The sequence below is a fragment of the Leptidea sinapis genome, chromosome 13 (genome assembly GCF_905404315.1).
Source record: "Leptidea sinapis chromosome 13, ilLepSina1.1, whole genome shotgun sequence".
NCBI lineage: Eukaryota > Metazoa > Arthropoda > Insecta > Lepidoptera > Pieridae > Leptidea > Leptidea sinapis.
The window spans coordinates 3343559-3370790 of NC_066277.1; the positions used below are offsets into that span (position 1 = coordinate 3343559).

General features: G+C 37.6%; 1 protein-coding gene across 1 annotated transcript in view; it reads right to left on the bottom strand.

Annotated features, from left to right (window-relative positions):
• Nucleotides 1–27232, bottom strand: part of LOC126967753 (cholesterol transporter ABCA5-like) — a 77625-nt gene that overhangs the window by 19635 nt on the left and 30758 nt on the right. The window contains exons 3-20 of the mRNA XM_050812425.1: nt 26507–26686; nt 25302–25474; nt 22810–23047; nt 21135–21361; nt 20250–20328; nt 19289–19396; nt 18526–18669; nt 18087–18237; nt 16589–16730; nt 15257–15487; nt 14117–14231; nt 12958–13107; nt 11177–11344; nt 8304–8379; nt 6039–6215; nt 3752–3924; nt 2882–2977; nt 732–888 (exon numbers count right to left, since the gene is read on the bottom strand). Of these exons, the coding sequence (XP_050668382.1) occupies nt 732–888; nt 2882–2977; nt 3752–3924; nt 6039–6215; nt 8304–8379; nt 11177–11344; nt 12958–13107; nt 14117–14231; nt 15257–15487; nt 16589–16730; nt 18087–18237; nt 18526–18669; nt 19289–19396; nt 20250–20328; nt 21135–21361; nt 22810–23047; nt 25302–25474; nt 26507–26686 (2785 nt within the window). The remainder of the gene's footprint in view (nt 1–731; nt 889–2881; nt 2978–3751; nt 3925–6038; nt 6216–8303; nt 8380–11176; nt 11345–12957; nt 13108–14116; nt 14232–15256; nt 15488–16588; nt 16731–18086; nt 18238–18525; nt 18670–19288; nt 19397–20249; nt 20329–21134; nt 21362–22809; nt 23048–25301; nt 25475–26506; nt 26687–27232) is intronic.

Below are 27232 nucleotides of genomic sequence, written 5' to 3' on the forward strand. Positions count from 1 at the left end.
TAAGGGTCTGTCTGAAGATCTATCGACAAGCATGAAGTATACCAGATCGTTAAGTGATATGCTCTGCCTACAACAATGCGATACCTCAGTTTCAAAGTCTAAGAAGTTTGAAATCCAGTACGTTTGAGATAGGAATGAGTAATTGTTCCACAAGCGATAACGGTAGGGACACCCGTATTCCATATGCTTATGGAAGCTATTTGTATGTATGTCGTAGCCACACTGTGTTCCCATCAATTATAATTTTATATTATATTCAGTAGCGGTCTGTATCTCATTCAGTTTGTTTCAGTTATTATAAATGTGACTAAGTAATAAACCTACATCTTGAGGATATATGTATTGGAGTTTCATTAAAGACTCCACTTCCGTCATTAAATTGGACCCTACTCTACACCCATCACAGACAAACAAGTCGATAAGAGAATGCAGTTTAGTTGTTGTCCAATATTTCTTCATAAATCTAGAATATTTTCGTTTCATACAAGTTGTTTTCTTTTGGAACCCTTTCCTGAATTGTTACTCTTTGTAACTGAGGTATCGAATGCATTGCTGCACAGGATTCTAGAAAACCGAAATTCCCGTTCGTCATCTTTAGAGAAAAATTCTCCTTGCACTCATTTTTTGGGAGCAAAAAAGGTGCCGCTTTGGTAGGTATAATTTGACAGATGCTGGTAGTTTAGGGTCCCGCTGGAATAGTTCTACTATAATATGTATGAGTGTGTACTTACTTATAGGCATAAATATCATAACATAAAGTTTATAAGGGTCCCTTATCATACGCACTGTCCTTATATAAACAAGTGCGCAGAATGTACGCCAGCACGAGGGGTTTGTTTTCAAGATTTCTCCTAATGTTTCCACAGAGACCGGCAAATCTGGTGTTACCTGAAAATAAAGGAATAAAGACATTTATTTCACAATACACTCACAGGATACATTTAATATAAAAGAAAGTGTGTGTGTACTTATCTATGCACGCAAGAAGTTATACTTCATTTGGCCTAACGAAGAAAAAATAATAAAATGATTTATTCCTCGCGCTATTTTTAGAAAGAACAATTTTGTAAAATTTGACAATTAATTATTAAATATTGAATACGGCTGTATAGGCTATATAATGGACGAAGAAACCAAAAATAAAATAACGAATGACGCAAACGTCAGAAAATTTTAGGAACCAATTTCAACCTGTTACTTTTGTGTTACAGAGATGTGCGCGTACAGCACTGAGTTTCAGAAGTATCTATTGTAGAATAGTACAATTATTGCATTATTTTTTCATTTCGTTATTTTTCTAATGTGATATAACCCTCATAAATTTTCTTTTTTAATTTAATTTGTGTATTTATCCCAGAAGTGAAGGACATCTCAAGTTAATTTCCTAATATGCAAATATTGGGGTTGAGCAGGTTATCAACTGTAAAGTAGATCCAGTAGATGAAGTAGATCCTGAGGGTTGAAAAAAGACATATCAATGTTTATGGACTTTACGTCACTCGAACGGTTGCTTTATGGAAGAGCGCTCGCACGGAACCTAAGCGACAGTGTTTCATTAAAACACATTTCTCTGTCAATGAAAACAACTTTCGCCATGGGACCAACTCTGAATTCACAAAAAAACAGGTGGGTTTTTTATTTTTGGCACAATAATATTTTGTTATGGAAGACGAGGACAATCATGGCGTCACCTGATGGTAAGTAATCAACTCAGCCCATACACAGTAACACCAGAAGAATCACAAGAGCTTTGCCGACCCAATAAGTCGTCGAATTAACAGAAGATCGATAACCTAAACGAATCAGCGCATCCGTAAGGTGTAGATCGGGGATTTTGACGCTCGCGCAGCGTTCTGTCAATGCGTATTATTTTATAAGTAGCAATAAATTGCTTATTACTAGGACGATTTGAGTGAATGTATCAGAAAGATATTGAAACAAGCTATAAGGCCATGTAAAATAAACCATCTTTTTAATGACAAGGGCCAGAACTTGGTGAGGGAATAGGGTGCCGTACGGCACACTCGTTTTTGGTGTATCTGAAAAATCAAGTGCCCTGGTGCACTTTGCATTTGGGAAGGATAATATGAAATCAAAAAATGAAAACACAGTGGCACGTGGCGGGCGAGAATCGAACCGGGGGCTCTGTGGTGAGAGTCAATGATTTAACCTATTGCGCTACCGAAGCTTCAAATAATAATATTATATATATGATAAGAGAGTAATCATGTATATTAGAGGCAATTTGTACGGGCAAGTGCAAGCTATTTGAGTGCTACCTTTTTAACTATTCGATCGCGTGAAAGTTAACTATGATTTGTATGGCGTCGAAAGAGCGCTATGAGGTTTTCCTCTACTGTAACTAGATGGCGCTTTTTCGACGCCTTTTAATTGAATTTTTTGCAGTCTGATAAATCTTCCAATGTGAGCAAATAAGAATGTATTGTACACCGTATCATAATCCTTATCTTTTAGCAGAGAATAAACTTTTAAGACATAGTTTAGGATCCAAACGTTTATAAGCGCGTATTTATGCCCTGGCTTATTGTTTTTGAATAATTAATTTTCTGCTAATTCAGTTTTATATAGATACCAATAACTTAGATAATTAATACATCTAGATAGAGTCTCTTGCTCTTAGACAGCCGATAAAAACAGGCCAGGAATTATTATTCCTGGCCTGTTTTTATCGGCTATCACGCACACTACAGTATTCTGTAGTTTGACAAGATACGTCTTACACTCGCGATTTGTATGACACTGTGTTAGTGTGCGTGAATTGCTCTAAATAGAGGTTGGTTCTTAATACATTTTTTCGACATTTCGTATAAATGATCTAAGACCATGAAATTAAAAATACTCAGAAGTATTGTCAGCTCACCTTAACCAGTTCTACCCCATGATTGGTAGAATGCAGCGCGTGGGATGCTGGTGGGGTCAGAGAAGCACTCTTCTGCAACTCTTTATCATTTAGCTCCTGTGTTCACACCATTCAGTTAAATATTCAATATTACAATACATTTAATATTATAAGAGTTCAATTTAAATAACGAAGAAATAAAAATATATCTACGTGCCGGTAAAAGGTAAAAATGGCGCGCGAGTGGTGAGCGCCCTCTACCGCGCATGAGCGAACGTTTTCAATGTAGTAAAGTTGAAACGTTTGGAAATGAATAATAGATACCAAATGACCTATTGGAATGAACTAATCTGGTGTCATGAGTTTTTGAGGGTTTGTGTTGAGTAAATTGCGAAAAGGGGGTAGAAAAATACATTTTCACTTCAATTAAATGAAATGATGAAACTCATGAATGAATGGGCTTCGTTGTTGGTATCGCCAGTAGGCCAAATAAACACAACCTTTTCACTTTCCCTAGCCCCTTACACCTTTATCCTAACAACCGCGAACCGCGACACCTATGGTTATATGGCGTAATACACATTCCGCCAAGTAACCGCATGTGAAGGTTGCACCGCATCTTTTTTAAATTATAAATCCTGGAAATCCTTGTATTCCTATAGATTTGCCGTCGTGAGATCTTTGTGATTTCTTCGTTTAGTATCCCGCGAAATATATATTGTGGTTTGCCAGCACACTCAGGCGAATATAGAAGAACCCAGGATCTTGTAGAGGAGATCAGTACCTTTATTCCAATGACTTATGTTCTATTCCCCCGAGTACCTCTTTTATAAATACAGTCCACTATAAATTCTCTGGCAAAAGGAAGAAAGGATTTAAAAAAGTTATTACCTGATAGCTGAGAGTTTTACTCTGCAGAGACAGGCTTCTAGATAAAGCTCTCGCTCGTACCAGCTTCACTGAAGAAACTCCCTCAACGGCATCCATTTCATCAGCGTTCTCGCCTTCCAGACTTAGAAACACTTCCTCTAGCGTTGTCATTGACACCCCATAGCTGGTAATACCTGAACATAGAGTTGTAGGGATCAGGTTGGGGCTATAATATGCCATGAGGAGGGTCTTTTGCACAGGATGCCGGCAAGATTTTCTGCCGTCAAGCAGTAATGTGTAAGCAATACTGTTCACGGGAGTGAAATTACTGGGTAAATGAGACTTTATATGTCTCAAGGTGACGAGCGCAGTTGTAGTGCCGCTCAGAATTTTTGGGTCTTTCAAGAATCCTGATCGGCACTGCATTGTAATGGGCAGGGCGTATCAATTACCATCAGCTGAACTTCCGCTTGTTTTCTCCCTTATTTTCATTTAAAAAAATATAAAAGTACTCGCAATTCTCAATATACTTCGTCAATGAAGTGACTACTTTATGGTACAAATAACACACTAGTACAACTTAAATACTACGCTTTGGGCACTTTTGTTATTCTCCCTGAAAACAGGCAAAAGTCTAGACCATTTATATATTTATATGTCGGAGGAAGCTATGAGACGGGTTGATTATTGTTTCCATGGAAACAGGAAAGTTGGGAATATTGTAATTTGCGTAACGACCAATTACAGCAGAGCACGAGGCTCGAGCGGGGTCAAGGCGCCATCTTGACTTGGGCGGGGCCGACATTTTGAGGAGACATTCAAGTAATAGCGACTGATCGAGTTGGATCTTTGAAAGTGTATTCGTCGGTTAAAGTAAGAAAAAAGGGTGCCCTGAATCCGCTGCTTAATTTAATTGTTAATTATTGTGAGGTGACAAAATATTGTTTAAATTTAAATTAAAATAGTGTATAACTGTGATCATCGTGTTTTGTGCTTGCATTTTACCCTGATGACGCCCACTAAGTCAACCCAACCACTAATGACGGTGTCAACGAGAATAATGCTTCTCCGACATATATTTATTTATTTTATTTATTAATTTAGATTCACCAGTGGTAATTACAATATTATATTTATAGTAATGCTAATTGACAAGGGTCTTATTACTAAATCCTTTTAATAATGTTTATTACGTATGTATGAAATAGTTTGTTTTAGATTATATTTTAGACGTATTGATATTTAGGTTAAGTTTACTCTACGATTGTTAATGGCAGTGGTTTATTTCTTACTTCATAATTATACGCTCTAGATTATACAAATGATTTAAGTTTTCTTTAGTGTTAATTCCGCCAATATTTGTTTTTAAAACAATTCGACACGTGTTTCGCCTCTACACGAGGCATCCTCAGGACGTGTTGTCTCGCCAAAATCTATATCCAATATCTAGATATTGGCGGAATTGACACTTAAGAAAACTTAAATCATTTGTATAATTATGGATTTCCGCAAAGTAACGCCTAATTCAATAAATTTTCGCTCTACATTAAACATCTCTGTAACTGTATATAATATTTCAAAGTAAATTTTCACCGCCTTCAAGATGTCTTTACTTGATAATTTGCACACACATTAAGGACTGATGACTAGACAATATTTTTATTTACTATATTAGACAATATTTTTATTCACCCGTATAAAATATTATTGGTAAAGTATGGCGGGGATAGAATCGGGACTGGTGTTAAAAATCATTTTTGGGAGCTTACCCTTTAAATTAGATTGGATATTTTTTTTCATAACCACATTGAGGACTTTGCTAGAAACTGTGACAGTCATAATATTAACACGAGGAACAAACATAAACTTGTTAAGCCTACCACTCGGTTAAGTCGAGTTACTAAGTCTTTTATTGAGTCTTTTATGCTTTTACAATATGATTCCAGAAAATGTACAAAACAAATGTGTTATGAAATTTGAAAGAATTGTTAAAAAAACGTTTGTGTGGGAAAGGTTACTATAGCATAAACGATTTTCTTAATGACTCCACGGACTGGGAATAAAGCGAACCCTCAAGCTCTTTAATTATAAATGTTTATTGTACGATTATTACATTTTCATCCATATTTTTATTAAAAAAAAAAAAAAACCCGCTGAGTTTCTTGTACCCGTTCTTTTTAGGTCAGAGGCAGTCTATTTTGAATGGGTGGTAGATTTTGAGGTTTAATATGTGATAGTGAATCATATTTTGAAAAAAATATATTTTAATTTGAATTTGCTGTGTAGTAGGTATTTAAAATAAACTCACCGAGACGATTGGTCTTCTCCCGTATTTCCTTTTCTATAGCATGGAATAGGGGGGGGAAGAGATGGACTGAATAGTGTGGTAGGATGTAAGAAAGCTCCCGGCCGTGTCGTCGCGCCTTCTCTGCACGGCCGACATGACCTCGCACTAGACGAGTGATCTGGTTCTCACGACATGCACCTGCCAATTATAAAGGTCAATAAAATAAAACTATTTTGTAAATTTACCAGTGGGAGGCTCCTTTGCACAGGATGCCGGTTAGATTATGGGTACCACAACGGCACCTATTTTTGCCGTCAAGCAGTAATGTGTAAACATTTTAGTATTTCGATCTGAAGGACGCCGTGGCTAGTCAAATTACTGAGCAAACCAGACTTAACATCTTGTCTCAAGGTGACGAGCGCAATTGTGCCGCTCAGAATATATGGATTTTTCAAGAATCCTGAGTGGCACTGAATTTTAATGGACAAGGAGTATTAGTTACCATCAACTCAACGTCCTGCGCGTCTCGTCCCTTATTTTTATAAAAATAAAATAAAATAATTTGTAAATAATAATACATATTAAGAAGAAAAAAATTTACATGTAAAAATAAATATTAACTAACTATTTTATAAACTTAACCGAATGTTAAGTATATATAACTACGCAATGAATGAACTCACGAGAGTGTTCCGAATAGTTGTTTCACCTGATTCATGCCGTCGTATTCTACCTTCGCACTGTTAAACCCTTAGAATGTAGGTCATAAGGCTGATTAAGCATTTAATATTGATTTCATCAATATTTTTATTATTATATATACACCACGACCTAACGGGAGCAAGGGCAGTACTTAGTCAGTCGCAGGGGGGTGCAACTTCCCTACATAGGCACATGAAAAAACTTTGCATTGAAAGTGTTGCCACCTATTCTATTAGGCTGCAACTTCACCACGATGGCAATAATTTAACATACATGATACATGGAGCTAGTGATAGCAAAAAACTCACTTTACTTACTTATTAAAGACTTGACTATCGTGTTGTAATCATTAAATTGCTCTCCTTACTTAAAGATGACTGCTGAACTTAATAAACGAATAACAATTTCCACCCACACAAAACAAACATCTATATGCATTCAATACGGTCTACAACAGTAGTAAAAAGTAAAAACTATAAGCATAATTAGCGCCATCTAGCGACGGTACACTAAGAGCGTAAAAATAACGCAGCGCCATCTCTTGGCCTGGGTACACTGATTTTACAAAATAAAAACATCAGTTACACAATTACACATCTATCTCTAGTATATAGTGTATTATCTATAGTCAGTCGATCGCCGGTGTACTAAACGTGTTATTTAAAGTACTCAATCTACCATATCTATATTAACTGTATCTTTTCCACTGTTTCATTAATAATTGTATTTGTGTGTAATAAACATTTCTTTTTAAGAAAGGATATTTTTTTTACTTTCCATATAACAGCACGACATGCCACAAAATAGGATATCATCCCCACCATCTGGATATGTGGCGTTCCTCCACAGTGCGGTTTTCAAGGCGCTTTCTTCCACGTACAACAAATCTGTGGAATGAACTTCCTTGCGCGGTGTTTTCGGGACGATACGACATGGGTAACCTCCAAAAAAGCACCTTCCTCAAACGCCAGCAATGCTCCTGTGATTCCTCTGGTGTTGCAAGGGATTGTGGGTGGCGGTTATCACTTAACACCAGGTGACCCGTACGCTCGTTTGTGCTTCTTTTCCATGGAAAACTTAATTTCGTGCGGACTCACGGATTCCACGCTGAGGCTAAGCGTATCCTGAGACGCAGGTAAAGCAACACAGAACAATGCAGATTTATCAGGGCAGGGCAGGCGAGGCAGACAAAGGCCACGAGCGTATGCTGCTAGGCAGCAAGACACTTTTGCGCCTAACGGCCGTTCCCAATATTCAGTCTATCTCTTACTTGAGATAAAAATCGTAACTATCGTTGACTTTTCTGTCCCAATAAACTTATCGATGGTAACTCACCTTATCCGTACACGCTGTCTGTCAATGGGGCGACGTATAGCTTACTAGCGGATAGAATTTTGAATGGAAATTGCAATTCACGCGTCATATAAGGCCATAAGAATGACTTATCGGGTATATTGGGACAGCTTCAGCTTATTGACAGCTAATTACTGGCAGTAGAACGTAGTAATTTATCTCTATCTGAATAGTATATTGGGAACGGCCGTTAATCTAGCAAGGTAAATATTATGTTTTTGATAACATTACCATCCAAGACGAGCGTCAAATGGTAGCCGATGCCAAACTTGTTCTTCAGAAATAATGAAGTACCGGCGCAACGAACCTGCAATCATCAAAACCTAAGTTAACGCCAAACTAAACAATATCACTCTTCTAATAGATTCAAACTGACGTAGACTAAATTCCCATAAACTACGGATTCATCATCATTGATTCTCTGTGCCTGAACCTTCAACCTTCGTAACAGATAGAAATGGGGTATAGTTCGGTTGGATATAGAGCATAGTTTCTGAACCTTATTTTGCTCACCGCCCAGTTTGAGAATATGTTTTTTTCTAGAGTATTTTCGTGTACTTTTTTGCCTTTTTAGACTATATTTTTTAATCTACCCACGCCCCATCTGCGCCATCTCAATGCCCCCTAATTTTCTCTGGGTCTTCTACTGCCCCCCCGAAAGTCTCAAACGCCCACAGGGGGGCGTTATCGCCCACGTTAAACCTGAACCTTCGAAACAGATAGAAATGCGGGATAGTTTGGTTGGATATAGAGGATGCTTAATGCTTATGTATTTCGAAGCCAGCACCTGTGATTGTAGTCATAGCAGGGGCGTGCAATGGTTTTCTAGCAAGGTAGGCACTGTGGATCTAAGTAGTTTAAAGTTTAGCTTTCGAATATGCAAAGATTGCATACTGTAGGTATTTAGTATTTAGCGTAAGCAAAAGTTTATGAGTCCAAAAGAAGTTTGGTTATAAAATAACGGAACCAAATTTAACTAAATTAACTTTAAAACTAGTGCAATATTTATTTAGGTTCATAACGAGGTAGGCACTGCCTAATTGCCTATATGATATGCACGCCCTGAGCCATAGCAATGGTGGACATGTGTAGTTTGCCTTACCATTTCTCATGAATTTTTTTACGCAGTTTTTATTTGCTATACATATAAAGAGGCATTAACAGAAGAGCCATGGTCCAGATATAAGTTTAGAATAATTTTATCATGACCACTGCTTTACCATGCTAGAAAAGAGAACCCATGATTTTCCAGCCAAATGACTCGCCTAAAATTTATCAGGAGTTGTAGATGGCGGTCTCTTCCAGGCCTTTTTTTAGATCACAATGGTAAATGGCTACCCTTTCATCAATGATCATAAATTGAGCTAAGGCTTACGGCGCGACTTGTATACTTTGGTTACTTCTATAGTATTATGTCCTATGGTATATTGCTGTGGGGCCGCGCTGCCGATATTAATACAATATTTGTGCTGCAGAAAAGGGCTATTCCTGCTATTTATTCTAAAATTATTATTAAAATTCAAAGAAATTAACATCTTGACTGTTGCTTTTCAATATATTCTTGATAATGTAATGTATGTTCATAGGCACATAAGTGAATTTGCGTGAAACTGTCATAGCCATAATGTTAACATCAGAAACAGACATAAGCTTATAATGCCTACTATTCGGCTAAGTCGAGTTAGCAAGTCTTTTGTGGAGCGATATATATGCTTTTACAACAGGATACCAGAAAATGTTCAAAACAAAAGTATTACGTTATTCAAATAAATTGTTAAGAAACGTTTGTGTGGTAAAGGTTACTATAACATAAATGACTTTCTTAATGATACCACAGATTAGGAATGGAGCGACCGCCCTCAGGCTATTAATTGTACAATGTTACTTTGTAAATGTTACTTTAATTGTAAAACATATTTTTGATGAAAAAAAAAGCCCGCTGAGTTTGTTGCGCCCATGCTTCTCAGGCCTGAGGCATTCATTTTGGAATGGGTGGTAGTTTTTTGACTTTCAATAAGTGATGTCATAACCTATTTTGAATAAAAATATTTGAATTTGAATAAGCAATGGACAAGATTTTGTAGTTACATAGAAGTTCAAGAAATGTTAATGTAAGCTTTCAGGGAACACAGTGCGCGGTAACTTCCGCTATCCCTAAAAATATAATCTCACTAGCAGTTGCAATATTTCTGTCTTTTTCAGGACACGAGGATTTGTAAAATACCATTTTTTCAACTTTCACTCGGTCACAATTGTTGGGCGACTGGAGCGAGGGTTGGATCTTTGGAGGATGTTCTTCCTTCTAAAATTCGGAGTGAAAACGGGCAACTGTAGAATACAGGTGCGCATTTACACCTAAAGTATCTCGGAAATCTTGATTAATTTGTACCGTACTGGGAATTTTCAAGCAAAGATACTCAATATCCGCAAGCAGTAAAATTTTATTCATTTACGACAACATGCTCCAATAACATGTAAAATTTCGAGTTGTTACTATCTAGTTGACCGCCATTGGTATTTTGGAGATATGAACAAATTAAGGCGACACTAAATGCCAGCGACCTTGAGCGATATGAGTACACGGCTTCCGGCCCGCCATCTATGTAACAAAGCAAATATTTTTAAAATTCTTGCGTGGAAAACAGTTTATATGCTTAAAATCCTCGTTATTCACTACTAATCTGAATAAATGAACCTACACAAAAAAGTACAAGCTATAAGAATAACTTTTCTGAGAGAAGTACCAAAAAAAATGCGTCACGCTATGCCAAAAAACTTGTTTAACTTCAAAGAAATGTGGTAGTTCAAAAAGGCTCGGCAGTGTTAACTATAACTAACAGCAAGCATTAGCAACCTACAAATAAGACATAAGGATATGTGTAACAGGATTAAGTAGTGTTCATAGCTCGAAATGCTATACTTTCACCACAAAACTTGTCTAAAAACACTATGTTTGCGTGTTTTCTGCTTACTCTTCGCCTTAAGGAAACCATTGAATATTTAAATAGTAACACACTATCCAGTCGGAAATAAAAAAAGATTAGTCAAATAATTTCTTCGCCTCACATCACAATAAATACGACATAATATTATGCTCAACTCACCCTGCCTTTGCTGATAACGGCTTTTCTATCCCCAAGGATATCAGCCTCGTCCATAAAGTGAGTCGTTAACAATAGAACTCTCCCTCGCTTTGCTCTCTGCAGAATTCTCCAAGTTTTCCTCCTAGACACCGGATCTACCCCAGCTGTTGGCTCGTCCAGGATAATTATCTATTGAGTTAAATTTTTACTTATGTATTTTTCACATTTTTTTTATGGAAAAGGAGGACAAACGAGCGTACGGGTCACCTGGCTTAGGTTATATAAACTCTTTGGTTTGGACGCAATATCCACCTGAAGTTAGTAAATTATTTGAGATAACTACTTAGATTACAACATTTATACACAAAATACTAAATTTTAACTTAATAACGATACGATATAGTTTTTGTTCCCCACTATACCTACCAACTCTGTTGCACGGACGAACTTATGACTGTAGTTCCAACTTGTCAGAGTGCGTTACGATAATACAATTGGTAGAATCTAGTAGGCACGCCAGACCATTATTTTTTTTTTGAAGAGGAGGACGCACGAGCGTCACCTGATTTAAAGTGATCACTGCCGCCCACATTCTCTTGCAACGCCAGAGGAAAGACAGGAGCGTTGCCAGCCTTTAAGGAAGGTGTACGTGCTTTTTTCTGAAGGTACCCATGTCGTATCGTTCCGGAAACACCCCACAAGGTAGTTATAATAATAAAAAGGATAACTATCTATTGTAACAGTTTGAATTACGTATCTATAGAGCGTACTTAGATTTTGCTTACGGAAAACTTAAGTGTTTAAATTCTCTTTGACTTGAGTATGATAAAACACCAACTTGACTTCTGCATTGGGCTGTCTTAGCGTAAGTTTAGAATAATTTCATCTGTGAGATGACTATAAAACGAAATCAAAGATAATGCTAAGCTAATACTCAGCTAAGTTTTAAGTAAGTAAACTCTGAGGAAAATCTAAGTACACTTTATACGCCTAAGACCGAATATCTGTGTACCTTTTGCTAAACTTCTAGTTCGCTCCAATGTTGCTTCGGATAGTTGCGAATTAGAAAAAATTGGTATTTCGTTTCGCAGTATGTGTCACAACAATTTGACACCGGATTTATTAGATAGGTAATTTATATATATTTCTAATGCTCTAGATATTCTTAATTAATTAATTTACTATCGGTAAAATCAGAACATACCTGTTTCTGCTGTGTAAGAATTATTGTGTTTCGGTCTGAAGTGCTCCGTAGCTGGGGAAATTACTGGGCAAATGAAACTTAGCTTTCTTTCTTTGCAGTGCCACTCATCTTTTTTGGGATTTACAAGAATCCTGAGCGGCACTGCATTGTAATGGGAAGGGCGTATCAATTACCATCAATTGAACGTCCTGCTCGTCTCGTCCCTTATTTAAATAAAAAAAAAGCTTAGGAGATAACTCTAAGAGCCTTTCACTAAACTCAGGACGCAAAATCTACTATTATTAACAATATGGCTGTACTATTAAAACTTTAACGGCCTTACAAATAAACTTGGTATAAAGTTATAACTAAGCATAAACAAAGAAAATGTTTACAATAACGTTGACAACACTGTCAATACAATGATAATTCTGAAGTTTTCCGAATGACAAGCTGCCTTGCAAGTAAACGCGGGAAACGTTATACGTCCGAATAAACCAATCGTAAGCAAAATGCCTATTTGTAAACATTTTACATTTTCTTGGTTTATGATTAGTCATAACTTTATGCCAATTTTATTTGTAAGGCTGATAATATATTCTCATTGCTTGCTATTTACCTTCGGATCCCCAATGAACGCGATAGCTATACTCAATCTGCGCTTCTGACCCCCTGATAGATGTTTCGAGAAGCTGTCCATATGGTCCAATAAGCTCACTTCTGACGCCGCCTTGTGAACTTCATCGTCTATTCTCTTTCTAGGAATACCCTGAAATGTATTCATAGAATGATCGAGAACATCCAGTGGGACGCTCCTACCAGTGGAAGGCTCCTTTGCACAGGATTCCGGCTAGATTATGGGTTACGAAAGGGCGCCGTAGCTATTGAAATTACTGGGCAAATGAGACTTAACATCTTAAGTCTCACGGTGACGAGCGCAGTTGTAGTGCCGCTCAGAATTTTTGGGCTTTTCAAGAATTCTGAGCGGCACTGCATTGTAATGGGCAGGGCGTATCAATCACCATCAGCTGAACGTTCTGCTCGTCGTGACCCTTACTGTCATAAAAAAATATCCTGTTGGATAAAGTTACGAACTTAATAATACCTGAAGTAAGTAGTTGGAACATGTTACTTAATAAATTCTATTAAATAAATGTAGTACCATCATATGTTACAATTTCCTTTCTGAGTGTTACCAGGTTAAATTGACGATTTTTTTACTACGTACTTTACTTAGCACTAAGAAGGGATTTTTAGAAATTTCTCCCCTAGGGTGACAAAACAAGTGATGGTAAGATATTAAAGACCAAAATTTTACTGGTAATATTTAGAGAATAAATTCTAAATAATAAATACTAGGACTGGATTTCTATCTTATCGTATTCAATCAAAAGATCAATATTCCGTAGCTACTGTTATTTCAGCTCTGCTTGTAAGAAATGTCATGCGTTACATTTTGAAGTGAAAACTTCTTTACCATCGTTGTCATTTGAAAGTCGATGAAACGAAAAAGCGAGACAGTAAAAAGAGACAGGACACATAAATTAATAAAATTAAACGTGGTAGAAAATGAGATAGGAAGCATTACACTGTGTTTTGGTACCAGGCGATCATAGTTGAAAAGAGATTGCCTTATGTAATTCGCGAGTTTTTACTTCTACCACGTGTGATTGTCACATGTTTTTGTTTTAATAAATAAATAACCAAATTGATCCTGAATGCAATCATGACATGGTACCAGGATTTCATAAAGCAGATATAACTCATGTAGCACTAACCTTAATAGCTGCAAAGAACTTTAAATGCTCTTTAACAGAAAGCAGATCAAATAGGACATCTTGCTGAGGACACACGCCTATCATCTGACGTATTTCGTGCATGTCATTTGGGTCTCTGTAACAACAATGTTTTCTTAATTAAATTAACAACTAATTATAAAGTAAAGGTGCGTTCAAGTTACGCGCGACAAATTAACTATCGAATATGCATCACACGACAGCTGCGCGCTATGTAGTCTTTCGGTTCCGGAAACTGATCGCGTGGTATATCTCAGATCGGCGTGATTTTAGTGTTAGCGCATCGTTCTGTCAATGCGTATTATTTTACATGTATATTAATACATTGCTTTTAATTAGGATTTGAACGCGTGCAACGCAGAGCAGCTCGAATTCTCGGGGACCCAGTGCTCTTTCAACGGCTGGATCACTTGGCGCTGCTTCATTGTGTGTCTTCTACCGCATTTATCACAGAGAGTGTTCCGAAGAGCTGTTTAACCTGATTCCTACCGCCAAATTACACCTTCGCACGACACGCCACAAGTTAAGATATCATCCCCACCATCTCGATGTGTAGCGGTCCTCCACAGTGTGGTTTTCAATAAGCTTTCTTCCACGTACCACAAACCTGTGGAACGAGCTTCCTTGTGCGGTGTTTCTTTGTACCTTAAAAAAAAACGCGTATACGCGTAAACGCCTTCCTTAAAGGCCGGCAACGCTCCTGTGATTCCTCCGGTGTTGCAAGAGAATGTGGGCGGCGGTGATCACTTATTAACACCAGGTGGCCCGGCCCGTACGCTCGTTTGTCCTATTCCATAAAAAAAAGGATGATTTGAGTGAATGTATCTGAAAGCTATTGAAACAAGCTATAAGACCATTCAAAATAAACTATCTTATAAATAAAACAAGGGCCAGAACTTGGTGAGGGAATAGGGTGCCGTACGGCACACTCGGTTTTGGTGTATCTGAACAATCTAGTGCCCTGTTGAACTGCTGATTTCGGAAGTGTAGACGGGGTCGCCGGGTGGCTCCAATGACAACAAAATATTGGCTCGCGCGGTAAATGAATCTCAACTCGGGTCAAACATGGGCTCGCTAATTTATACGCACTCTAAGGTAAATCCTAAGATATATTTGAATTACCTGACGTCTAAGCCATAAACATAAGCAGTTCCAGCCGTGGGTGCAGTAAGTCCAGTTAATATATTGAATAGCGTGGACTTCCCAGCACCATTATGTCCAAGAACAGCAGTAATTTGACCCTCATAGATACTCAGATCTATCCCATCGATGGCCTTGATTTCAGGCTTACGGCAATGACGAAAGGTTTTCTGGAGGCCCACAATCCTGATGGCTTCTTTGTCCTGGAGTTCCCTAAAATTGTAATAATATTTAATTATTTTTAAGGTATTGCATAGCTGCTATCGCGGGCCTTGAGCGTACGGACCGAATCCAGAAATTCCGTAACGAAAATAACCTAAGACTTACTTACTCCATGTATATAGATATTTCGGCAAGCTTTTAACAGTTGCCGTGGCACAGCGGTTATCACATATGCTCTTTGTGCAGAAGGTCCCAGGCTCGAGCCTGGGGTACATCTTTAATTTCTTTATTTTTTTATCACGTTTTTTTAATTTTTATTTAGTTTCACCTGCCCCGTTGTCTGTCTCTAATCAAATCTTGCAAGTTAAATTTTACTCCGTTCCCGTTTCCTATTTTTAAAATTAATTTGACTAAAAAAATACTGCATAATGAAAATAAATAAATAATTATAATTGCATAAGTTGATAAAAAATGCTATGCAATAGCTTCACCGCGGCAGTCCACGAGTGCCACACGTCTTTTTAATTTTTATTTATTTATTAAATAGGAAGCCTACGTTGCATATAATAATAATCCTTATTCTAAAGCACACTATTAAATATAATTATAGAAATTGTATACTTCACTTACAGGCTAACTCAACATGCATACTGAACTAAAAAACAATTTTTTTTAGAACTTACATTATTAAAAAGGTTTCAAAAACCACAAAAATTAAAATAACTGAAAAGTAATACAATTATATACAATATGAACTATTAAATATGTCAATGTGAGAGTAAAAAAAATTAAATATACAATGCAATATTAAAACTAAAAGAGGCATTTTTAAGTGGTTATTTTTGTATATTTTCGTTTAAAAGATGAGACGGCTTGTTTGAAAATATCTAAACATGTTTAATAAACTTAAATTCATTCCAATCCGAGGAACCGTTGTTCTGTATTATTTGCTATGTCATGTCATCTCGTGTGTGATAATATGACAATTTGATCGTTTAAAATGTTGTTATGTTGAGTTTTTTGTTTAATTAATTTATCTTTTTCCTTAAAACCTATCGATTATTTTGCAATTGTTGGACAATGAGAATGCACTATAGTAATAAGATACTTTTCTGTAATGTCAATTGTTTTTTTTTTGAATTAGATTCTTACTTGGGCACAGGTTCGATGTCCTTGTTATGCGCAGAATCACCGTTGGAGTGGAAATGTACAGCAGAAACTCTGCCACGTCGACTGCCACACCAGAACGATGGTAGGAGACAGAACCATGGCTTCTGCTTGATCCCGTATTCACCTGAATATTATATTACATTTGATAACATCAACACATCGCTTAGCGTTCGTGATCCCGAGACTTATAAATGGAATTTCACATCTGTCACACTGCTTGTTATTTCCGAATACTTAAAAAATATATTATATTTTAGCCAGTGGATTATGGGTACCATAACGGCGCCTATTTCTCCCGTGAAATACATTCAGTAATGTGTAAGCATTATTGTGTTTCGGTCTGAAGGGCGCCGTAGCTATTGAAATTACTGGGCAAATCAGACTTAACATCTTATATCTTAAGATGACGAGCGCAAATTATTGTAATCCCGCTCAGGAATTTTGAAGTTATATAAGAATCCTGAGCGGCACTGCATTATAATGCCTATCAATTACCACCAGCTTAACGTCGTCCTCGTCTCATCCCTTATTTTCATAAAAAAAATATATTGCAGGATGTGCACTTGCGGAAATAGCGACATCTATTGACATGAATTCGTTTTACCGAATATTCTCAATGTAAGTACTGACATTATGACTAATCCCCACCTGTTTTATGACTGTCTGCTGCCGACCAGCATACTGAGTAGCTTCATCTACTTCGAGCTACATCTGAATGGTGTTCGTCTGGTGTGTCAGAGCGGACACTGCTAAGGTCTAAGTGAAGGCTATGTGAGCATTACTTTGTGTTTGCATGAAACTCGGAGGCGATCGCATTGGAGTTAATAATAATATTAATTAAAAATCTTAATTGGTTCAAAAAGTTTCCATAAATCTTATTACTAATAACAATAAGGACATTACAGAACCAAAATGGTGTCTAGTCAGCATTATGTTGGGAATTTTACTTCTCAACGCTGGTATTCTCTAGACACCGATACACAGACTTCGACAATTAAATATTTATATATTTATAATCCCCCAATTCTACTGCTACCATAATTAAAATTAGTGGAAGCTCTGGCTGCGAATATACTCCTGGGCGAATTTCCCCCCATTTCCACAATTTTTTGAACAAAGGTTGTGGAACGATATGAATATACGAAATGTTGATTTAAAATGTTCATTGAAGTAATGTGGTCATGTAGTGACTTACTATTTAATCGTATCTCGGCCAATATTTTAAATATATTGATGTTCTATAATAAAATGAAATTACTGTACTGTACTTAAGGTGACGAGTGCAATTGTAGTATCAAATGTATTTCTGCCATTTTTCCGCTCAGAATTTTTGGGTTTTTCAAGAATCCTGAGTGGCACTGCATTGTAATGGGCTGGGCCTATCAATTATCATCAGCTCAACTTCCTGCTCGTCTCATCCCTTATTTTCATAAAAAAAAAATGTCTGCCAAATCTTTGTATAAAAGAAGATCAGCATTACTTGGCACAACAGCATCCAGCCAGTAGGCAGCTAGCGCGTAGATGACAGTGTCAATAGCCATCATGATAAGACTGCCTCCAAATGGAACTCCAGGTCCACTCCACAGATTGTCCCAGGTAACTCCCACACCAGCCATGTCTAAGACTAACGCCTGGAAATATGTAAAAGTTGTATTTTATTCCATAAACGGGAGTAGTTTAAATGCACATATATTTAACCTAATTTTAACTTTACTTATTCCGGATCCACATAATAAGGTGGTGTTTGCAGTGTTTTGTCCAAAAAAGGTTTGCTACTCAGCACATTAGTTGGGTATAATCCAATACTGATTTTTAGATGCTACTTTCAAGAAGGAAGATTACATAAATATCTATAAATAGCAATATGTAAAGATTATACATTGACAAAAAAATAAATACGAAGAAACGCTATGCATTACCTTGTCCATCGCAAGAGCATAACAGCTGGAACTGATGAGCGATAGGAACCAGAATGCGAGTGAGTCAGCGTTGGAGACAAACACCTGGATGAAGTACAGTCCACTCATCAGATTCACAGCAAAACTGCCCAGGATACCAGCCGTCTGGAAATAAACATGATATAAATAATGATGCACAATCTATATATTAATTAGATTCGAATACTTTCTTTTCACGTGCGTCATTCATTGCGCACAAAGACGTGGGCAGAGAAGTTGTACGAAAGTCAATTAATAAAGCGTTTTTCATTTGTTTTTTTTTGTGTCAGCTTGCATAATTGCGGTGTTATTACAAAAAAATTAAACACGTGTTGAACACTTGTTTAAAAAAGTTCTATTACAAAATCCGTGTTTTTCTGTTGTTTAGCGTCAATCTTTAGACGTCGCTTAAATAGTTGGACACTGTTTAACAAAGTCTAAGCCATGTTTAAAAGTTGAATTTTTTTTGTGGTAGCAAGATGGTTCTAGCGGAGGGCGCTGAAGCGATATTTGTCGGAAAATGTAGGTAATATCACTGCATGTGGTTTCATACTTGGGCTATCGTTTTGCCCACTTACACACTACTTATCAAAGAGGGAAACAAAAGTAATCTTTCAAATTATAATATCCAAAACAAGATTTAATTTGAGCAAAAACTCATACGATGTTTATGCTATAATATTACTATATTTCCTGTGATTTAAAATGGATTTAATATTGTTTTTTTGATGCACAGAAGACTTACCCTCGCTTTGTCGAAGAAAGGTGTCAGCATGAACGCAAAGGTGATGATTGTGAACCCAAATAGCAGCATCAGCAGGAATATCAAGATGTATGAGGAGTGTTGAAAGACCTGCAACATATTGATAATTATTAAAATATGGATTGGACTTAGTATTCCGTAGAATGAATTAGAAGGTAAAAAAATTGTAGTTGATAGAGCTTTAGCCCATGATTATAATGCTACCACTGTTACTGAAAGGTAATGCACCGTTCCAGAGAAATAGGCATTCCCCCCCCCCCCCCCCCCCCCCGAAATTTGTTAATGGGGAGGAAAGAAAGAGAAACGCCTACATGCACTTCAGTTTCGGAATTATTTGGGCTATGTCAGTGACTTAGGTTCTCCTATCATTCTTATTATGAACATTTTTGGGTGAATCATTAAGAGAAAAATTTAAAGAAATAAACATTTTGACTGTTGCTTCTCAATACATAAGCACATTGAGGAATTTTCTAGAAACTGTGACATTCATAAAGTTAGCACGAAGAACAAACATAAACTTGTTATGCCTACTACTCGGTTGGGTCGAGTTAGTAAGTCTTTTGTTGGGCGATGTATATGCTTCAACAATATGATCCCAGAAAATGTAGAAAACAAATGTGTTACGAAATTTAAAAGAATTGTTAAAAAACGTTTGTGTTGGAAAGTTTATTATAGCATAAACGATTTTCTTAATGACACCACGGACTGGGAATTAAGCGAACACCCTCAGGCTCTTTAATTATAAATGCTTATTGTACGATATCACATTGTAATCCATAATTTATATTAAAAAAAAAGCCCGCTGAGTTTCCTGCGCCCATTCCTCTCAGGTCTGAGGCAGTCTCCCTTTGAATGGGTGGTAGTTTTTGACGTTCAATAAGTGATTTTAAACCCAATTTTGAATAAAAATATTTGAATTTTAATAAAAACTATGTAAACATACCTTCAAAGTAAACAACAGGACAGTACTGACCACAGATAAGAGGGTCACAAATACAGCGTAAATCAAAAACCATGAGCCCCTGAAACAAACCCATAAAAAACACTGTATTAATCACTTTGACAACAGAAATAGTTATTTGTTCAACAAGTGAGCAAAGTTGACTTTAAATCACGAATTGGTGAAGTAGTCTAGAATTGAATCACGAGCGTATAGACTACTGAGGAAGTGAGTGATTTAAAGGCACTCTCGTTTTAAACATACAACTTTTTCACCTCTATATATATATAGTTACGATAGTAAGAGAAATAATTAAGATAATATTACTAGTATATTTTAAATATTAAGTCTTTAAAAAGGCAATAGTAAAATTTATGAATCTAAATTTCGATAAGATATAAATTTATGTGCTAAAATGAGTTTCGGAACGCACCGGATCGCATTGTTTATTTTTTTAACGCGGAGTAATTCCCGGATGTATAGTCAGGAATTCGAAATTTAAATCACTTTGCCTCACGCTCGCAGTAAAAGCGTTTTTGCTGCGAGTTTTACGTAGCAATAGCGCCCTTTTCGTGCTGGAGGGGTGAAAATGTTTTATATATAGCGAAGATAGTACTTTGTACATTGTGCCCCACGGGCCTCGGCACCAATGGCACGGAGATGTAAGGCTCACTGAGACCGACATTTTTGCAACATTTGCTGTCTTCGGCAGGCGAAGCAAAAGCCCCAGCACCAACGTAACATAACGTGGACATGAGAAGAAGCCAAGTCGCGTCCCACACCAGCGCATTTCTTCGTGCCAAGTATATACTGATATATATATATATATATATATATATATATATATATATATATATATATATATATATATATATCTTTATATCATACCAGTATACTGAATCCTTCAGCCCCATAATCCTCATTCCTTCTCTAATCTTCTTCTCTTTCTCGCCTACCACCAGCATCAACAGGTATGTGATGAACTGTGACAAAGTCATCACCATGTACATAGGCATTATCACCCGGAAGATCACCAACCAATCCCCGGTATGTTGGGCTTTGGGAAACTGCATTAGATCTACGCGAGGTGGCCGAAATTGTGTGCCAGTGTCCAGCTGAAACAATAATAATGATGTTTACAGAAATATATAACAACATACATATAACGAAAAGCTGCTCAAATCATCACCGATCGGTTTGATCATTTAACGTTGCCAAGAGATGTGAGGTTAATTAAACGATTGAAATGACTGAATATGTTAAAACTTAAAATGATATGTTTGGTCATTGCAAGGTTTGTAGGGTAGATTTAAATTCATCCTTCTCACTACCCTTATCTTTTTACAATGTAATGGCGACCGCGGCCCCACGCGTACCTATTGGGGCGCGGGCCTCACCCATAGTAGTCAACGTTAGACCGTGACTCGATAAGCTTGTCAACCAGACGTTCTAGCTAGCTCGCACCAAGCCTTTATGTAACTTTTTTTTTATGGAATAGCAGGTTACCGCCGCCCACATTCTCTTGCAACACCAGAGGAATCACAAGAGCGTTGCCGGCCTTTAAGGAAGGTGTACGCACTTTTTTTGAAGGTACCCATGTCGTATCGTCCTGGAAACACCGCACAAGGAAGCTCATTCCACAGCTTTGTAGTACGAGGAAGAAAGCTCCTTGAAAAACGCACTGTGGAGGACTGCCACACATCCAGATGGTGGGGATGATATCCTAACTTGTAGCGCGTCGTGCGAAGGTGGAATGTAACTCTTGTCCTTAACAATTGTGTGCCGTGCACCTCCGAGGAAAACAAAACAGAGCAATTAAGAGGAACTTCAAGATTAGTGGATGATATTTCTGTTTACCAGTGCCAAGCATTGACCGACAGGTTCTCATTTGAATCACCAATTTTTTTTATTATTAACTATCTATAAAGTCCATTCAGGTAACCGTACTGATACCTATTAGTGGCGGTTGTAGTATTCATATGTAAACTTGTTCAAATGTGGAATCTCTAGTGACGCTGCGCAGGCGCATAGTAAAAGTTCAGTCTTATAAATTTTATTTCAAACGCGTTCTTTACCATTTATAATTGCTCTTATTATGCAAGTTAGTAAGTAAGACTATTTTGTAGTGTCCTTTTCTTGTCCTAACAATCACTTATAATTTTTGCCAGTTTCAAATCCTCGTCATATTCTAGCATAAATTTTATTTATTCAAACAAAACAAATCTTATAAGTATATTTACAATACTATGATTACATAAATAGAAACTATCATTACGGGGAAGTGTACCAGGAATACTGGCAGCATTTCCATGTTGGATAGCTAGGCTGATCCGTTGGCCGAAATAGCTGCCAGCGCTTGGGTTTCCAGTAGCCTTTTTGAGGCGCGAAGACAGTACTTTGTACATTCTCCGTGCCTCTGGGCCCCACGGGCCATGTGTTTTGACACCAAAAGGCACAATGATGTAAGACTCACTGATACCGGCGTTTGCTGACTTCGGCAGTCGAAGCAGCAGCCCCACCACCAACTGACGTAACTTGGACATGAGAAGAGAGTTGAAGATACCTTTATTTTAACGTAGTCCAGCAGACTCTGCAAGGACAAGAAGCCAGTATAGTAATATTGCAGCACTGGACACGTGTCTTCTCGGTGCATTTCCGAGAGTGGGATGAGTTGCCCACCCCTGGACCAGTCTGTGGACCAATCCGTGTTGGTGCGATCTCTGCACTTAGCTGGGGATGTTGTTAAGATGCGAGTTGAAGGGGTTCCGCCGTCTGTTGAAGGGTTTGTTCGGATGGTGTACCTGAAAGTTTACAGTTAAAGGGTCAGTCGCTTGTATTACAAAAACTTTAAACAGTAATTTAAAACTACAAATTCTTAATTTATGTATGAAATAAATTAGTATATTCTCGAATTTAAGTAGCATTATATATCTTCTAATATATAAAATTCTCGTGTCACGGTAATAAACTTTGAACTCCTCCGAAACGGCTTGACCGATTCTATTGAAATTTTGAGTGCATATTGGGTAGCTCTGAGAATCGGACAACATCTATTTTTCATCCCCCTAAATGTTAAGGGTGGTCCACAAGATTTTTTTTTTTAATTTGTTTGATTATGAATCATCATTAAAAAATACATACAACTTCAAATTTTCACCCTTCTACGATCAACAGTTACTTTTGTATCGCGATTTTAATATCGGCAATACAACGTTTGCTGGGTCAGCTAGTTACATAGTAATATAGTATATACAGGGTGGCGCAATAGAACGTGCATATTGCATCATCGTTTTTTGCGGGGTAGAAAGTGCGCGGGCGGGGGGAGTCTGCATCGTTGGATAGGCGGGCTAATGGAGTTTTAGTCACAATGAGTCACTTCGACGGGAAGCGTCGCGCATTTTGCGTGCGCGCATTTTACGAGAACTCTCGTTCATACATCGTTACTAGGCGTTTATATTGTTCTGAATATGGACGACGGCAAATTAGTGAAGCTCCGAGTGCTAATTTAATTAAAATATGGGTACAGCGGTTTGAAGAGACTGGTTCAACGTTTAAACCACAAGCAAAAGGTCGTCCAAGAACATCTAGGACCGACGACAATATTGAGAGAGTTATGCAGTCTGTACGAGGAGATCCATAAATGTCTACTCGCAAGAGATCGTCTGTCTTACACTTATCGAGACGAAGTTTGCAACGAATTTTAAACTTGGATCTTAAACTGCATCCTTACAAGCTGCAGTTAACACAAGAATTGAAAGAGTCTGTCTTCGGAGCAAGGCTCACATTTGCTAATGAAATGCTTAATCGATTTTCCAATTTTGACAATATCCTTTTCTCAGATGAGGCCCACTTCCATATCAATGGGTTCGTAAACCGTTAAAATTGTCGTTACTGGAAGAGTGAGAATCACAAACTCAAGCACCAGAAACCACTGCATAGTCCTAAAGTGACAGTATGGGCAGCAATCTATAGTAGAGGAATAATTGGGCCGTTTTTCTTTAAAAAAGCGCGGGGGCAAAACGTCACTGTTAATACCGAACGCTATGTTGCGATGTTGGAAGGTTTTTTGGCTCCAGAGCTTGAAAATTCAAGAATAGTGAATTCTAGGATTTGGTTTCAACAAGACGGAGCTACCTGTCACACATCAAATGACTCCATGGCGGTTGTGAAACAGATGTTCCCTGGCAGACTGATTTCGAAAAGAGGTGATATCCCATGGCCCCCACGTAGTCCAGACGTGACGCCTTCTGACTTTTTTATGTGGGGACACCTCATGAACAAAGTCTACAGCAATAACCCGAAAAACATCGATCAGCTCAAGGAGAATATCCGTGGTGAAATGGCAGCAATTACACCAGCATTACTGAAGAAAGTTTTCAATAACTTCCGTTTGCGATTAGAGGAGTGTCGTCGTAGAGACCCTCTCTACGACGACACTCCTCATCATTTAGACGATGTTATTTTTAAAAAATAAACTTGAGTTATTTCTTAATAATACCTCAGGGTTATTTTAACTATACCTTTTGTATTTATTTTTTAATCAATATTTTAAATATGCACGTTCTATTGCGCAACCCTGTATTTACTAAAATGGCTTGTTACCAATTACTGTATACTTGATTTATATTTTGGGGATTCAGATTTTGTGTAATAGACGTTTTAGGGCTTTAAGGGAATTCTCAGACCTGAGAAGAATCGGTGCAAGATACTCAGCGGGCTTTTTTTTTTAATATAAAATATGGATTACAATGTGATATCGTACAATAAAAATTTATAATTAAAGAGCCTGAGGGTGTTCGCTTTATTCCCAGTCCGTAGTGTCATTAAGAAAATCGTTTATACTATAATAACCTTTCCCACACAAACGTTTTTTAACAATTCTTTTAAATTTCGTAACACATTTGTTTTGTACATTTTCTGGGATCATATTGTAGAAGCATATACATCGGCCAACAAAAGACTTACTAACTCGACCCAACCGAGTAATTTAAATTGCATAAAAACACACAAATGTAATAATAACCTCGTTTTCATTTGAAGTCGGTTGTACAATACCTGAGAGGCTCTCCGGATGCCTTGGGGTCGGAATGAAAGATGACAGCAATTGGAAAGCTTTTGGCATCGCTGTGGTACGCGTCATCCAACTCGTCAGTGTCATTGTATTTAATCCAGGTTATCGGGTAAAGGCCAGATTCAGTTAACATTGCGTTCACATCTTCCAGGAAACTCTGGAAATAATATATACAACAATGTTAAATATATACACTAATTTAATTTAATCAAAACAAATCTTATAACAATATTTACAATACTACGACTACATAAAATTAAAACTATCATTACGTGGAAGCGTACCAAGAATACTGGCAGCATTACCGCGTTGGATAGCAAGGCTGATCCGTTGACCGAAATAGCTGCCAGCGCTTGGGTTTCCAGTAGCCTTATTGAGGCGCGAAGATAGTATTTTGAACATTCTCCGCGCCTCTGGGCCCCACGGGCCAAGTGTCTCGACACCAAACGGCACAAAGATGTATGACTCACTGAGACCAACATATTTGCGACGCTTGCTGTCTTCGGCAGTCGAAGCAGCAGCCCCAGCACCAACTGACGTAACTTGGACATGAGAAGGAGCCAGAGTGTCGACGCAAGTAGCGTCCCACACCAGCGCCCTTCCCCGTGCCCAAGCCACCAGCGTCATTCCATCAGGACGCTTGCCATCGCGGCGGGTAATACCATTTGGCTCTAAAACAGCTGGTATATTAAGAGCGGCAAATGCCCTGCGGATGACTTCATTGTTAAATAACTGTAACAATAATAATAACAATCAAACTTTAACTGTTACATCGTATACACACCGGCAGAATACTTAATTCGACGAACATTTATTTATGAGAAGAAGTGACAAGACGATCAAGACGTGCTTTCACACACTCCATACGCTACACTTCTATGGTAAGTGATACGCCCTACACATTACAGTGCAGTGCCGCTCAAGATTTTTGAAAAATTTAAATATTCTGAGCGGCACTACAACTGCTTTCGTTACCTTGAGACATAAGATGTTAAGTCTCATTTGCCCAGTAATTTCACTAGCTACGGCGCCCTTCAGATGGAAACACAATTATAATGATCACGCATAACTGATTCATGGTAGAAATAGGCGCCGTTGTGGTACCCATAATCTAGCCGGCATACTGTGCAAAGGAGCCTCCCACTGGTATTATATAGTTGTACATTTTTATAAATCATAATGTAATTACCATTGTGCCATTATTGTTATTCCAGTCAGCAACCACAGCAATGTTGTTACTAACGGAGAACGCGTCGTGATGTATTCTCATGATACGCCCTGGGTTCCGTACTTCGGGGAAGTTCGGGTTCGGGACTAGCATCTTGAGGAAGATGAGGACTCCAAGTGAATAGAGAGGAACCAGCACTTCCTAGAATCATAAATTAACGCCAGATTTACAAGTTTTATAATTTTTTTTCAAATAAATGCCATAGAGTTTATAATAATAAAAAAACACGAATGAGTATAGCGGTAGCATAATAGTCCATTAATCCATGTTGTGAGTCTTAGATTAAGGATTGGTCTCCGCTGCGCTCCAGCTAGATACCGCAGGCGTAGTCGCAAAGCGCGGCAACTAATACTCGAACAATGTGTGACGTTGACATGCCACATGTTCTATTAAACTTTGCTAATAATTGAAAATAAAATACCGGGTTGCGTTGTAAAATTTATGAAAAAATAATACTACAAGAAATAAGAAAGACACTGGGATCACATATTATCATCAGTAAGTATTTTGTATTTTTTTTAATTTGAATATAAAATAATACGAAGCGTATGTTACAATATTTAAAACATGCCATTGAGTGTCACAATGCCACGCACAAAAGGATCTAATAGTTGCCGTAATAAAAAAACCATTGTTCTTAGGTAGTACGGTATCTAGTTGCAGCGCAGCGGAGATCAATCCTTAATC